This window comes from Hippopotamus amphibius, chromosome 17 (genome assembly GCF_030028045.1).
Source record: "Hippopotamus amphibius kiboko isolate mHipAmp2 chromosome 17, mHipAmp2.hap2, whole genome shotgun sequence".
In the NCBI taxonomy this organism is placed as follows: domain Eukaryota; kingdom Metazoa; phylum Chordata; class Mammalia; order Artiodactyla; family Hippopotamidae; genus Hippopotamus; species Hippopotamus amphibius.
The window spans coordinates 16,020,355-16,036,458 of record NC_080202.1 but is presented as its reverse complement, the minus strand read 5'-3'; the positions used below and the strand labels follow the sequence as shown (position 1 = coordinate 16,036,458).

Genomic DNA, 16,104 nt, shown 5'->3' with positions numbered 1-16,104 from the left:
AAACTTCCTGGAACTGCCAAGCAGAGGAAAGGAAGAAGTGAGGTGAGCAAAGGACAAAAGTTTTATAACCCCCTCTTCAGAGAAAGATATCTACATTTTCCCAAAAAGCATAGTTATCTCCCAAGAGCTAAATACAGTTGTTCTGCAGTAAAAAGATGGATTCCTATCTTCAAATTATTTACTAGTTTTAAGAATTCAGGCAGTTACTCAACTTTTCTATTCTGCATTGGTAAAACTGTAGTTTTACCCAGTAACATCTGTGAAGGTTAAATGAGGTAAGACCTATAAATATGGTGCCTAGTATTTAGCGAACAGTAAATAAATGTTGGTTCTTTCTACCCTACCCTTTTTCTCAAGTGCAGTAATATCCAAAGTAAAACATTTCATTGGCTATTTATTAAGGGTCTTGAGCCATAATTAGTCAAAAATCTAATAAAGATGAGGTGCTGTGGGAGAAGTGAAAGTAAAGACAGAAAAAGTGGGATGCAAGTAAGGCTCTCAAAAGAGCCCACACCAAAGGTTCCCATCCTCTCAAGAGTGATAGCAATGACTCTTAGGACTCAAGGATTAATCAGATCATGAAATGGCGTGCCTAATAAATGACAACATAGTGACTAACAATGAAATTTTTTTTTTTTTATCATTCTGGAGAAAGAAAGTAGGAGAAAAGTCACACACATTAATAACCCATGATGCCAAGATTCTGAGGAATAAATATTTCCCAGCTAGGAGGGGTACCTCCCTCAGTTTATGTTTTATTAACATGAATAAAAAGCATCTGCTCCTTCACCAAGTCTTGTACCCAAAAATAACTGACCCAAGTCTGGGAGAACAACCAATTCAAGTGTGAAGGGCTGAAGCTTCCAAACACGGCCACTGTTTCCTGTCATGCATCTTCATCTCAGTGATGACATGGTCACCTGTGGCAGGGATCCAAAGGGTGAAGGAGCAACAGATGTCTATGAACACTGCGTGGTGACAGTAGCTCACAGCCTCCAGACTCACAGCTCTGTGTGGTGGCCTTCTGCCTTCAACAACTCACTGGGCTTCATAAAGATGCCTTCCATGGCTTTCCAGTAGTTGTTCTGGCTCGCCTGGGCCATGCCATGCACCTCTTTTTGCCCACTGATGGGTCTACCATATTGTTCTCCTGTGACAGACAGCAGAACCTCCGTGGAAGAATGCTTGAACCGCACCTCACCATCCCTCACCCAGTAGGGCCCATTACAGAGCACTGTCCAGTCATCCAGATAATCACCTTCACCTTCCTCACCAAAAGCACTCACTTCCTGGAAAACATAGATAGGTAGCAACATTAGTATGGCTGACACATAGGCTTGAAAAGGGGAGGGAGGCAATGGGAAGAAAACTAAGATTATCCAAAAGTGAAAAATAAGAGGCTTTCCAGTATTGTTTAAAAATAAATACAATAAACTGTGGAAAAAAGATAAAAAGACACCAAGGACATGAAATCACCTGCTGTAAGATTATGGTCCAAATATTTACTTTGCAAATAATCCTCTATTTGCCTTATATTTCCTATTATAATCTTGAAATACTTTACCTCTTGTTATATGACTTTAAATATTCCTGCCTCATTCCCTCAACTAGACATTAAGTGACCTGGTAAGAAACACAAGTTGGAAAGTGGATGGGCTCTGGAAACTTTGAATGTCAGCTTTGTCCCTTCCTGTGTAACTCCTTTGGGCTTTCATTTTCTCCTCTATAAAATGATGACGATAATACTTTACAAAACAACTGTGAGAATTAAATGAAATAATAAATATTAATTGAGCAAAGTATAGCAGATTCTATCTTCAATGTATTCTAATACCATTCCCCATAAGGCCAAAAATTCAGTTTCTATCACAATTTTAAAAGTTACTGATTATTTCAGACATATATAATTATTCCAGACATATATAATTTTCTTAAATTGAAGTATATAATTGACCTATAACACTGTTAGTTCCAAGTGCACAACACAGTGACTCAGTATTTCTATACATTACAAAATGATCACTACCAGACACATAATTTAAACACTAAGCTATAAAATTCTAGATGATAAAAATCAGTCATTTGGAAATAAAGTCTATAAGATTAAAGGCAAAAGAAACTACACATAATTAACAATTCTACTATTATACTTGCATACTGGAACTGAACGAGTAAGTAAATAGATGACAGTGTTGGGAGCCAGGTGTCTCACTGTTTGAGTGGGAATTTACAAATAAGCAAAGAGAAGAGGCTAAAATGATCTATGTGGCAAAGGATTAGAGTTGGAGGCATCAGTAAGAACTCATGTTTAACTTAATATACAGATGGTTACATATATGAACACCTATAGATATGTGTATATACACATACATGCATATATTTCTTTGCTGTCAGGTGAGAGGGCCTAAAAGAAACAAGACCCCAGTAGCAACAAGCTCATGAAAGGCCTAGATCTTGGTTTCTAAGAATACCCTTCTCCAATAAAAGGAAACAGGACTCCTTAGGGAAATAGCTGATTCTAGGACTAGGGCAAGAAATATACAAGATGAGCCTGGAATATCTTTTAGAGCCAGAAAGTAATAAGGAGGTGTTAAAACACAGCCACACACATACACAATAATGGGAACATGTCAAATGGATACAGGAGACAACTGAAAGAGCTCCCAAAAGCCAAAGTTGGAACAATGTGAGCAACATAATAAAGACAGTGGTATTGGATTATAACTCAAAGTATAAAATAAATATCCAGGAGTCCATACCGATGAAAATAAATGATAAAAGAAAGAGCGAGAAGACTGTGGAGGTAACCTCCACACAAACGAAGCTGAATGTGAGTGGCACGGCGGAATTAAGAAAATTCACACGAGAGTATAGGAAAGCATGGGGTCAGGGGACTCAAGACCAAGTCAGTCAAGAGCCCTGAGCTCTGATTCCCATGGCATATTTATTGAGAAAGATCAAAAGCATTCTAGCAAAGACCAAATTATAAACAAAATAATGAAAAACACAAGGCATGAGACTTCAAAAGAGCCAAAACAGAACGCCTTGCGTATATTATCACTACTAGGGAGTATAGCTAAGCTACAACCCAGAGCTGGCACCATCGGGCTTTGTGACTGCCTTATCTTAGTTGGTTTTCCTTTGAGATTGGTTCTGTTTTCAGAACATGTTTACAGTCACTCAGCCGTCATGTGCCCTCTGCAGGTGTTTCCAAGTTACTGTCTTCTGCGTCCTCCCTGGTTTCCCACAGAAGACAAATCTCCCATAGAGAAGAATTCCAAATAAATTATATAGCTATTCCACCCTAAAGGAAGAGGAGCATAACTTCCCACTCAAGTATGGGTTGTGCACAGTGAATTCCTTCCAAAGAGTACAGTATGTAAAGGGGAAAAATGAAAAGAATAACTTTACAAGAGAAACCTGAAAAACACTTCTTCAGCTAGATAATCAACATCAACAATCATAAGATACTACGTACCCCTGATAGATGGGATGAAAAATGGCACTCTCTCTCTGTGGTCTTCCTCCCTAAAACCTTTATAAATCCAGTCTAATCACAAGAAAAAGATAAGACAAATTCCAACAGACGAACACCCTATAATATACCTGACTAGCACTCCTCAAAACTATCAAGGTCAAGAAAAACAAGGAGAATCTGAGAAATTGTCACAGCCAAGAAGAGCCTAAGGAGACAACTAAATGTAATGTGGATGTGATCCTGGAGCAGAAAAAGGACAGTAGGTAAAAACTAAGAAAATCTGAATGAACTATAGACTTTAATTGATAACAATGTATCAGTACTGCTTTATTAAATGTAGCAAATTTACCATACTAATGTTAAGATGTTAACAGGGAAAACTATGGATACAGTGGGAGTGGGAGGCAAGCAGTCATTTAGGGGTCCACATCCTCCAAAAGCTCAAGGCTGAAAAAAAATGACACAGTATCTAATTTATTTTCCTAATGTAGTTAGTTGGCATCATTAAAAAAATAATAATAATAATTTTATTGCACGTTTAGAAAACACTGGATTACTTTCTTTTTATTTATTTATTTATTTATTTTATTTATTTATTGGCTGTGTTGGGTCTTCGTTGCTGCACACGGGCTTTCTCTAGTTGCTGCAAGTGGGGACTACTCTTCTTTGTGGTGCACAGGCTCCTCATTGTAGTGGCTTCTCTTGTTGTGGAGCATGGGCCGTAGGCGCATGGGCTTCAATAGTTGTGGCTCACGGGCTCTAGAGCACAGGCTCATAGTTGTGGCGCATGGGCTCAGTTGCTCTGCGGCACATGGAATCTTCCCAGGGCAGGGCTTGAACCCGTGTCCCCTGCATTGTCAGGCAGATTCTTTACCACTGCGCCACCTAGGAAGTCCTGGATTACTTTATTGCAATATTTATCAGGATAACTTATGATACACTAACATATACCTATTCTCTCTTTCCTCATTTTTTTAAATTAATTACTTTATTTATTTATCTATTGGCTGTGTTGGGTATTTGTTGCTGCACATGGGCTCTCTCTAGTTGCAGTGAGCAGGGGCTATTCTTAGTTACCGTGCACAGGCTTCTCATTGCTGTCGCTTCTCTTGTTGTGGAGCAGAGGCTCTAGGTGCACAGGCTTCAGTAGTTGTGGCACACGGGCTCAGTAGTTGTGGTGCATGAGCTTAGCTGCTCCGAGGCATGTGGCAATCTTCCCAGACCAGGGATCAAACCTGTGTCCCCTGCGCTGGCAGGCGGACTCTTAACCACTGCACCACTAGGGAAGTCCCTCCTCCTCATTTCTTGATTTGATCTAGATGTAGAGTCTCCATTTTGACCAGAAACAATTTCCTTCACACTTTTGAGACAGAGGCAATTTTTCAGGTCTGCACAAAAGAGAAGATCTATACCTGGAAAAGAAAGGGCTAAGAACCCAGATATCAAACAACTCAATTGAGTAATGAGCAACAGTGACCCACAGGATGCCATCTTACCTGGTTTCCAGAAAGAGGGGAGGTGAAGTGGTGACTATGGAGGTTTCGGCCAGTGTTGACATGTGTCAGCCGTATGGGCTGACCACATCTGATGGGGGTTCCCCTCTCACACACTGTGGCCGTCTTCCCCCGTATCCTCCAGTAACTATTGCTATCATCCACAGAGGTTACACCTGTCACCGACTGCTGCCCACTACCTGCAGTCAAAAAAAAAAAAGAGGGTGAGCTCAACCTGACCACTCTCTTTCCTATGGCTATGTAACGTCCCCTGTGTGATAAAATGGGTTTGGGGGGAGGCAGATGGAAAGCTTCATACTTTTTTCTTCTACAACATTACAATATGTATGAGAAACACTAAATGTGTTTATATAGTACTAGTTATTGTATGATAAACTATGTTTGAGTGTACCATATCAGAATAGTCCAAAAATTTGCATCAAAGGGCACTAAATAAATGAACATATGTGTTTCTACTGAAGCACAGGCAGTGTTTACCTGCATATACTAGCCTGGATATCCCCTACTATATATCAGATACCTAATCATGTTTTTAAACATTATTCAATGTTTACTATATATTACAATCAACAGTTTTCATCATATTTCACAATTAAAACGAGACCAGTTGTCGCTGTCAACTTTAATCCAACAAGCCATTACAGCTCTCCAATTCCTGTAAGTGATGTATTCAACACATTACAAAAGTATTCTTAAGCCATCTAAATTTGGTTCATACTGCTTACAAATGGTGCGATCTTGCAGGTTAAAATGTACTAGGTTAAACATGTAGCTACAGGCTTGAAGAAAAGGGGAAATATACAAATAACAATTACTAACTAGCTAACCTGTGCTCGAGCACTTACTAGGTGTCAGATACCAACCCAGGCCTTTCACTTGAATATTCTTATTTGATATATTCATCTATTCTCTGAGGTAGGTATTATTATTATTATTATTACCCCCGTTTTACACTGGAGTGTTAAAAAAGCTGAATAATGTGCCCAAGATAACACAATCACAAGAGACAGTGCGGGGTTTGAATCTAGATGGCCCAACTCTAGAATTCACACTTTTAACCACTCTACCACCTGGCCTCCCACAAAGCTTTATTGTCTGTCAAGTTCCCCCAAAGAGGCCACTCATATAAACTCCAGGGATATTCTCTCCCCTAGGCCTCATTCACTACTCAATTCTTTGAAGGCACTCCGTATTTCCCACTTTCCTCAGTCACCCTTGCCTATTCCCCCTACCTTCAGTCCCCTGGCCCTGCCTGACCACAGCCTTTTGATGACACTTCCCTTTTACCACTTAACACAACTGCATTGTATCACAGTCACCTGCGTGAATGTATATAACTAAACTATCAGTTTCTCTCTCTTGCTTCTTCTAGTCAACTTAATAATTGTTACATCTTTTTTTTTTAAAAAAAAAAAAAAAGGACAAACCAACCCTCCCTCTTCTAGTTATTGCCTTACAGTTCTCTTGGTCCTCATTGCATGCTTCACTAAATCATGGTCTACACTTTCTGTCTCCTACTTTTTCACTTCCTATTCAACCCCCCCACTTCCTCTCCAATTCTTAAATTTTAGGATTACCCTGGCCCTTATATGTTCTTAAATACTGGTTGGAAATCAAGACAAAAGCATTTACAAGTGCTTCAACCAGTTCTTCAAGTGATTCAAATTGATACCAGATTGCAAACCACAGTTCATCCTGGGCAATTTCAGTTACTCTCCCCACATCTTCAACCACCAACCAGACAATAATGTACTTAACTCTGTATCTAAGGCTCAGCACAGATCTCTCTTCTGAGCTCCAGACAACCTGGTTCTCAAATGTGGCTACCCACCAGGAGCACCTGAACAACTTTTTAAACCTATATATTCCTATTAGCAGGCCTCTCTCCACCCACATTCTGATTTAGTGAATCCAAAACAGGAAACTAGATCACGTTAAAATATAAAAAGCCTGACACATAGTAGGTATTCACTGAATGGCCACTAAGGATTATTAAGACATACCAACAATGACAATTCAGTTCCTCTCCTAGCCTAACTGGTCAGACAGGTTTTGGGTATCATGAACCACAGACCAATCTCTATCTAGGAAAACTCCTTCCTCTCTTAGCTAACAGCATCATTAGTTATCTAAGATAGAAATCTAGTCGTCATCTTACATGCCTCTCACATCTCACTAGCTGAATTTTATTCTCTCCTGTTTGTTTTTGTTTTCTCGTAACTTGCTCACTGGCTCACTACTGTATTTTCTGTATTTTGAACAATTTTTTCTTTACAAGTTTTTCTTTAGAAGAGTAAGGTTTGAGTGAAAAGAGGCCAAAAGAAAAGAGCTGAAGAACAAGTGTAAGATGGAAAAGAGCTAGAACAAAGCGTTATAATCAAAGAGTGAGCTCTTGGAAAACTTGAGAAATAACAGCACTTGTAATTTTCTACATGTCTGTCTCTCCAGCACTGAGTAGTACTTGCCTGCAGTAACTGAAAGCACACTTTGAACCCGGACAGATTTGGATCCAACTCCCCTCACTGTCATTCACTAGCTGCCAAAGTTTTGAGCATGCGACTTATTTGAGTCTGTTTCCTCATCTACAAAATGAGAATAAAAGTCTTTACCTCGCAGAAATGTTGTAACTCTTAAAAAGTAAATATATAACGTACCTGCACGAAGCTCACCAGATAGAAACTAGTATTATGATTAAGATGCTTAAGGACCACTCAATTCTCGGACTCGTGGTCTCCAGACCTCAGGAACCTCCCCGAGGCTCCCCTAACCTTCCCAGACCACACCCCTCAGAGTCTCTCTAGGCCCCGCCCCCTCCGAAGCCTACCCGGCCTTCCCAGCCCACCAAAGCCCGGACAGTCGTACCTGATCCGTAGCGCACGTCGTGTGAGTGCAGTCGCACGTTGTGGCGCGTATTAAGCAGCTTCACCACAGACCCGCACGTAACGACAGCCAGACTGGATGATCCCACAACACTCCACAAACCCCCAAACAACAGCAGCGACACCACAGCCATCCCGGCTGTAGCGGGGAGCCCCTGATCTTCGAGGGAAACTCGGCCCCCTCCCCGGAACCGGAAGTTGCGGGCGGAACCACAGAGAGGAGGCACGGGAGAAACGCTAGTGTGGTCTTTATGGTTCCATTGGCTAGAGCGGCCTGCGGAACGGGCTAGGCCTGGTTGCTTCCGACCTCTTCCTTCAGCTCATTCCGTTCCCGGGCCCCTGTAACAGCTGAACGGCTTCGGCCAGCCCAGCCCAGCCCAGCCCACCCACCCCAACAGCGAAGCCCAGAGAACCGGGTGGGAGAAGAGAGCAAGAACTAGTCAGCCCACTCCCAGTGACAGGGAGCCGGAAGTGACGTAGCACGTTGACGCAGCAGCGGCGGTGGTGGTGGCGGCGGAGGGGCCGTGCGGTGGGTCCGTACTATCCTTTCCCAGTCTCGGTTCGACGACTCCATTTTCCTCGGTGGGGGCTTAGCGTACCGGAGAAGCGACGGGCCTCAGGCAGGTAAAGTTTGGACTGGAAAGCGTGTTGCTCGAATGGGTCAAGTGGGGAGCCAGGCTCCTAGGGCCTGGTCCCGTGAGGAACGAGGCACTGGGGAGCCGTATGCGGGAAGAAGGGGGGCCTCCGGCCTTCCCTGCTCTGAGAGAGAAGGAAGAGGAAAGCGGGGTGATTGCTCAGAGTCTCAAGGCTTTTTCCAACCCTGTGCCACCCAGAACCCATGAATTGAGTGGCCGCTTGTATCAGCAGGCTTCGTGGGATACCGTCCTTCTCTCGCAGCTTCTGGAAACTGGTCCACACGACAGGGTTGGGAATGGAAGGGACCTGGGGCTTCCGAGTCAGGATCAGGTGATCGAATTATTTGTCCCGGGGATGTGAAACTTACGGAGCTTTCAGCACCTCGGCCGTCAGGCTAGAGGGCGATGCTAGATTCCGTCTTTTTTTCCATGTTGTTGAATGATATAATTAGAACTTTTTGTAGATGGCTACATCTATCAAACGCCTACCACACACATCAGAATGGCCTATTAAGACAAAACTTTATTTTCTTCCAGTTTTTTGCCTTTCTCTCCAGGGACTCCCTTGAACTAGCTGGAGCGGTTCATTTCCCTTGTTTGTTGCTAGTACCGATATTTATTTTTCTGTTAGAGGAGGCCTCAAGCTCTCCGAAAATACTTGCGTAGAAATTCACTGTAATATCAGAAGTAGCAACGGAGTGTTGTTACACTGCTGCTGTTAATGAACATGGAGAGTGTAAGGAATTTTGAATTTGTTTTATTCAGAAGGGAAAAAAAGCTTATTTTAACATTTGTAGTTCACTGTTTATATGAAAATTGCTGATTTTAAAGTCTTCTGCATATTGATTAAAAAAGTATGATTGCTCCATCAGCTGTGAATTTAGAGCCCTTTTGCATGACTTGTGTCTCCCCAGCTAGAACAAGTCTGAAACGTCTGACAGCTTATTTAGTTGGTTTGGGTGGCTACTAAATCAGATTAGCATGGTATTGTTATTCCCTAAGAGGTTACACTCATCCTGGGATTAATAACATCAGAAAGTGGTGCAGTCACATTTTACAGTTGAATTTTCTTCAGAGTTTAATCCTGAGTTTTCAGCATGCTTCCTTCAGGTGATCCAGTCCTGTGGCTTTAATTACCATCTGAAAGTTGGCAACTCCCAAGTTTAAATCTTTAGCCCAGCCTTCTCTTCTCTATGTTTAAGAATCACGCAAAATGCCTATTTAACAGCTCCATTTGAATGCTTCTTAGACATCCCAAACCTGACATAAGAAAAAGAAAATTTTGGTTTCCCATCTTGCCTGACATGGTCTTCCTTACATTGCTAAGTGGTACTCCTAGCCAAATGGTTACCAAAGCCAGACCTCTGAAAATCATCTTGGGTTCTTTCTCACTAACCCCTCTCCCTAAGTCTTTCATTAAGTTCTGTCACTTCTTTTGCCCAAGCTACCACAATAGTATCTGCAGTTTTCTGTGCTTCCATCCAGCACCCCTCCCAGTCCATTTTCCACATTAGCAGGATGAGGTCAGGTAAGATCCTGTCATTTCCGTGGGCTTCACAGCCTGGCTTGAGCAGGTTCCTTCTCCCTCTCGCATTCTGCTGCCTTCACCATTCTTTGGTCACACTGGCCTTAGGACATCGCCTACCATATGCCAAGTTCTTGCCCATCTTTTCTTCTAAGAACCTCTTCCCCTGGCTTTGCATAGCACAGCCTCCCCATTCTTGACATCTCAGCTTAAACTAACCCTCTCGGGGGTCAGGGTGTTTATTTCCTTCCTAGCACTTATAGCAACCTTTATTTGTTTGTGGTTTGTCTCCTGGCCCAGAATACACATATCCTAGGGGCAGGGATTTTGTCTTGTATGTGCCTGGTGTATAGTAGCCATTCATTAAATAAGAATTTATTGAGTTAGCAAGTAAATTGCCAAGTCAGTTCTTGGTTTAAAACCGTGTAGAGGCTTCCCAGCACCTTTCATGTAGAACACAAGATCTTTAAGTCATCCTATCAAGATCCTTGTGACCTCACCTCCAACTCATTATAAACCCTCTCTCCAGTCAAACTGGCCCTCACTGTTTCTGCTACAGCATATTCTGGACCTTGTGCTGGGAACACTTCTCAAACAACACCACTCGAACCACCTCCGAAGAAGTTAGCTCCTCCACTTAGTTAATTCCACTTTACTCCTTAAGGTCTTTATTTAAAGTCACTTCCTCAAAACCAGGTTAGAATCCTCTGTCACAGGCTCCCATGGTACATTTGCCATCAATTCTTTAAAGCCCTTCTGTACTTCTAGATCAGGGGTTACTAAAATAAGGCTCCTGGGCCTAATTAGGCCACTCCCATTCATTTACATACTGTCTGTATGTCTGCTTTTGTGCTACAATGGCAGATCCACAGGACTGTGCTAGAGCAGGAACTATCTGCCCCCACAGTTGTATGTTGCACAAGACTCAGTAACTGTTGCAAGGATTCTGAATCTGGTTGCATATTTTAGTTGTTTCTGTATCTCCTTCACCTTTTCCTTGTCCTCCAAGGAAACATGGAAAGAAAAGAAAAAACTAATGTGTTTTTAATTACTTACTATGTTAACCATTATTAACAATAGTGCTTTTGATACCCTGGCATTGAAAAGATTCTAAGACTGTTATTTCTTATAAATATGCTGTGCATGTTAAAATGTTTATAAGTAGACTGAACATTTTCTGTATTCTAACATCTTGATTTGATGTGATTAGGATTTTCCATAACAGAGTTCTGAATCCCAAATTTAAAAGAACTTGTCCTAAGTGGGCTGACTACTTTTGTTTATGAAACCCAGGTTTTTGGATTCCAAATAGGGTGGTCATTTGTGAGCACCGTTGGAGTAGTCTTAGGCTCTTGCTCGTCAAATGCAGAGTGTCTTAGAGTTTAACTCCACACCAGACTTCTGGGGCTATTCTCCAAATCTCTAGGCCCTTTCAGACCTCTGAGCCTTTGCTCATGTTGCCTTTTTCCAGACCATCTTCTTAACTCCTCTCAACTCAGGTATCACCTTTTCTGAGGCATTCTCTGACTTCTGTCTTAATATTGCTTTCATAGTTCTCGTATATAACTACCATAAAACATTTATTGTGCTTTGTCATAACTTTATGAGTTTTTTGTGAGCTCAATATGAACGCTAGGGTCAAAAGCATGTTTTACTTATTTTTATATACCCAAGTCCCAGGAGAGAGCTTTACCCTAAAGAAACAAAACTGTAAATGTGAATTGAAGCTGCCAGTGGTGGGAATTAACAGACATCTCTTTTTGCTCTGGTCTCCTTTTAATTGCCTTCTACATCATCTTGTTCAAAGGGAGGGACTGCAGAGGGCCTCCCCTGTGGCAATCTGATCCCAGCTCCATTCCTCTTCTAGAGGATGTCATGGTAACCGCCAGCCTCTCCCTTTGAGCCACATCTTGTACTGCAGCTGTGCTTCCGCCTGGAGAAACCTCCTTTCACCACCCCACTCCCCTTCTGGATCTATTTCAGTAGCAAATTTAATTTACAGTCTGAATATGGGGAAAATTCAAGAGCATAAGTACTAAATACAAAATCCAAAAAACATCAGACTCATCTCAGATATCATATATTAATGATAATCATATACTTATAAATAGTGGTTTTGTTCTGAAATAGTTGCTGCTTGCCAACCTTAGCCTGCAGTGCTGCTGCAGCACCCTCTGCACAGCTAGCTCCCCCAAGTTGCAGCAAAACACGATTGCTTCTGGCACAGTCTCTTTTAACTGGAAGTCTTGGCAGTGAGTTAGATTGGAGGCATTCCCCAGCTATAGCACAGCGTGTACTTCATTGCTAACCTAGGAAATAGGAGGAAAGCTGCATGCAGCACAGAGCACCAGCTGCCCTCAGAACAGAAGAAAGCTGTTGCTTTCATCAGATAGGCTGCCTGTTTCTCTCTGCTAAGTAGGCTGTAGGGCATCTGGTCTGGAGGAGCTGGCATTTAGTGTGAAGATGTTGAGGCCTTACAAGACGAAATTTGTGGGTCTGATAGCCTAAGTAAAGTAAGCTATTTGTGGGGGCTGCCGTACCCAAATCTATTTTTAATGACTCAGTTCAGGGCTGAGGGGGAGCAGTATTAAAATTAGAGCACCACATTTAATTGGCAGAAGTTTTAGATACTCACTTTTGGCTGTACTCAGGCTAAATGACCTTAGGGATACAGATCTTGGGGGGGAAAGGGCATCAGTCTAACCCAAGGCTTCCTGTGTCACCACCCTGTGGGACCTCTACAATGGTGTAGTATAGTGGCTCTCAAACTTTTTGGTCTCAGGACACCTTTATACTCTTAAAGATAATTTAAGATTCTAAAGACATTTTGTTTATGTGAGTTACATCTATTGACGTTTATGAGATTTATATATAGAGATGTTTACTAGATCATAAATTAAAGCTAATAGATGAATATTCATTTTAAATTAATGATAAGCCTGTTTGCAACATACAAGTATATCAAATCAACACATTATACACCTTAACCTTACACAACGTTATATGTCAATTAGAGTTGACCCTTGGGCAACACAGAATTGAGATGCTGACCCCCCTTTCTTCCCCTCACAATCTGCATATCTCTTTCTCTGCCTCAAAAACAAAGGAATTGATGAATGACTTACCCAAGGGCAGGAAGCTGAAACAGTTTGGATAGAAACAGAACTCAAACCCTGATTCTTTTGATTTCACATATTGTGATCTTTAATTGAACACAAACTTTTTCCAACATTTAAAGATCTATAAAATGAAAATACAGATACTACTATATTTACTGGGGGAGAAAATGCACATATGAGTGGATTCGCACAGTTCAGACCTATGTTGTTCAAGGGTCAATTGTATATCAATAAAGCTGAGAAAAAAGTAAGCCCACTACATTTTAACATAACACATTTTATGAAAAACAAGTATAATCCTCAAAACAAAAAATGTAGTGAAAAAAGTGACGTTGTTTGGTTTTGTTTGTGTTTTGGTTTTTTTGGTTTTTTTACTTTGGGTTTTTTTTGTTTTGTTGTTTTTTCTTCTGGCAAACCTTTTTAAAGTCTGCTTTAATAGAGTAATGCTGGATTCTCATACCTGCTTCTACATTCAGCCTGTTGTGATACTACATGTTGTATAACCTCTAGAAAACTCCACTGTACGCTCATAAGTGAAAGGAGGGGGTGATCCCTGGACCACACTTTGAGAACTACTGATATGATAGAAACAGCTGTTTCTGTGGAGTCAGACAGACCTTAACTCAGATCTCAGCCCTTGCAGTTGACAGTTGTGTTGCCTTTAACAAGTGACTTCATCTGTGAGTCGATTTCCACCTTTGTTGAATGGAGAGACAAGTGTGCTGTAACTCATAGGACAATGTAGGGGTTAATAGGTTATTTATTAAGTGTCTGGAACTTGGTACGTGTGCAATAAATATTATTCCTCAGGGTACATTTTTTTAAATTGCTTAAAGTATCCAGGAAAGGACTATATTAGTTTTGGTTGGGTTTTTTGGGTTTGTTCATTTTTCAGTTCTTTTCCTATGTCCGCTCTACACATATGGCATAATACATAAAGTTATTTTATAGTCTTTATTTGGCCCTCTAAAAAGTCAACTCCTTGAGAATATACAATCATGTTTCTCTTCAAATCCCCAGCTCCTAACAGAGTGTTTGTACTTGGTAGGCATTCAATACAGTTTGAAAAGAATGACATCTGAAACCTCAGCCTAAAATTGAACATAAGATCATATCATTGACCCTCCCTTTCCACCAGAACTTAGTATCTTCAGTTTTGTTTCCTTGAGCTCAGTCTTAATTGGTTATGGTATCAGTTGATATCAGTAAGGGTATCAGGAGATACCCTTTTCAGGAGAATTAGAGCCACAGAACTTAAGGGTCCTTCTAGAGCTTAGACCACTAGAGATAGCCATTAGCCACCCTCCTCTCTTTCCAGTCCCACTGCCATCTTTAACTGGGAAGACATGAAACAGTAAGTAATCTATTTAACAGATACTTAGCAGTTTCTATTTTGTATAGAGCACCTAGTGGGATATAGCTTATCTGGTACAGAACAAAGTACCATGTAACGCCTCCTATATTGCCATTTATGTTTTTGTGGGTTTTATTAGTCCTTCAATGGGATATCCTCTCTGATTTCCAGAAGCTTATAGTCTAATTGGAGAAAATCAACGTGTACCATGGACCATAATTCAGGACAGGGTGAGGAGTGGTGCTGAGTTGATCCACAGCCAGCTTCAGGATCCCAGAATGAAATCTTGATGCTATGATTTGTGTGCTGTGTGCTGTGTTTTAAAGCCCAGGAAACTTCATGTCATGGTTCTGTGGTTTTCTGTGGTTCTCCTCTGCCATTTCCAGGCTTTGGATGCATCTGACAGCAGGGAAATAGAAGACATAGTTGGATTAGTTGGTACAAAATTATGGAATGCTAAGGAAAATTATGCCCAGGATTCAAATTTAAACTCAGTTAACGTTTTTTGTAAGAGTAGACTAGGTTATTTCCCCTATGTGATGTAATATTCTCAACTACCCTGCGAGGTAGGTAGTGCTGTTGCCATTTTCCAGATGAAGAAATTGGTATTCAGGCACATTCAATAATATGCTTAAGTGTATATACCTAGTAGATGGTGCAACCAGGATTTGATCTCTAAGACCCAGCAATTTTTTTATTTAACTATGTTACATTTAACTTGTAGGCCATGGAAATCTCTTTCAAAGCGTTTTTCTGTTTGTTTGTTTTTTGTTTTCCTGGGGAGGTAAATGGTCACATTAGAGTTGTGGTTCTGATGTTTCTGAAGAGGCCCCTTCTCTGCCCAAATGCTCCCAACCAATACTCACACAAGTGGGCTCAAGTTCATGAAATGTTTAATCTGTTGAAGAGGATTTTCCTTTTGACTCTGCCAGTAGCCAGGTATAGTGTATATGAAAGTTCCTGTTATTAAGTTGGCATTTAATTATTATTTTCCAAACTTATGAGCGAGTCATATAATCTCACTACTACCATATCCCTAACTATATAATTATTCCTACACTAATTTCTTTATCTGCCCATTTCTGTCCCCAAATGGTAAGTGAGATAAAACTCTTTGGACAAGCAAGGTGGTTTATACAGAGAAGTCCAGTGTAATTGCTTTTTTAAAGGTACGTATGAGGGAGGCAATTGTGAGAGGAATGGATAGTGGGAGAGATGGAGCCATTGCTTCTTACTCTCTCCTCCCAGGTGGAAATGATTGGGCAGAACAGTGGCACATAGCTGAATGCCATTTGTGGAAATGTTTAAAGGTCCTCTCATTTTTATCCCCATCTCCCTCCCTTCCCTAGTCGTCTTCAGACAGGCCGTGAGAAGCTGCAGCAATGTCTGATTTTGTGGAAAGTGAGGCCGAGGAGTCAGAGGAAGAGTACAATGATGAAGGCGAGGTGGTGCCCCGGGTCACCAAGAAATTTGTAGAAGAGGAGGATGACGGTGAGGAAGCCCCAGCCTCAAGCTTCTCCCCACTATTGCTAAGCTTTGGATAGTTGGATTCTTGCTGATGAGAGGCTCAGGCTGAGCACAGAAGTTATCACACATGAGG

General features: G+C 41.3%; 2 protein-coding genes across 2 annotated transcripts in view; one reads left to right on the top strand and one right to left on the bottom strand.

Annotated features, from left to right (window-relative positions):
* Window positions 1–374: 374 nt before the first annotated feature.
* SDF2 (stromal cell derived factor 2) lies at window positions 375–8,230 on the bottom strand. Its single transcript, XM_057715092.1, has 3 exons — window positions 7,855–8,230; window positions 4,975–5,171; window positions 375–1,289 (listed from the first exon to the last, which is right to left on the bottom strand). The coding sequence occupies exons 1-3, from the start codon at window positions 8,003–8,005 to the stop codon at window positions 1,002–1,004; spliced, it is 636 nt and encodes a 211-aa protein (XP_057571075.1). The 5' UTR covers window positions 8,006–8,230; the 3' UTR covers window positions 375–1,001.
* Window positions 8,231–8,320: 90 nt separating this feature from the next.
* SUPT6H (SPT6 homolog, histone chaperone and transcription elongation factor) overlaps window positions 8,321–16,104 on the top strand; it is a 29,727-nt gene continuing 21,943 nt past the window's right edge. Inside the window, exons 1-2 of the mRNA XM_057715091.1 lie at window positions 8,321–8,495; window positions 15,854–15,995. Of these exons, the coding sequence (XP_057571074.1) occupies window positions 15,887–15,995 (109 nt within the window). The 5' untranslated portion in view covers window positions 8,321–8,495; window positions 15,854–15,886. The remainder of the gene's footprint in view (window positions 8,496–15,853; window positions 15,996–16,104) is intronic.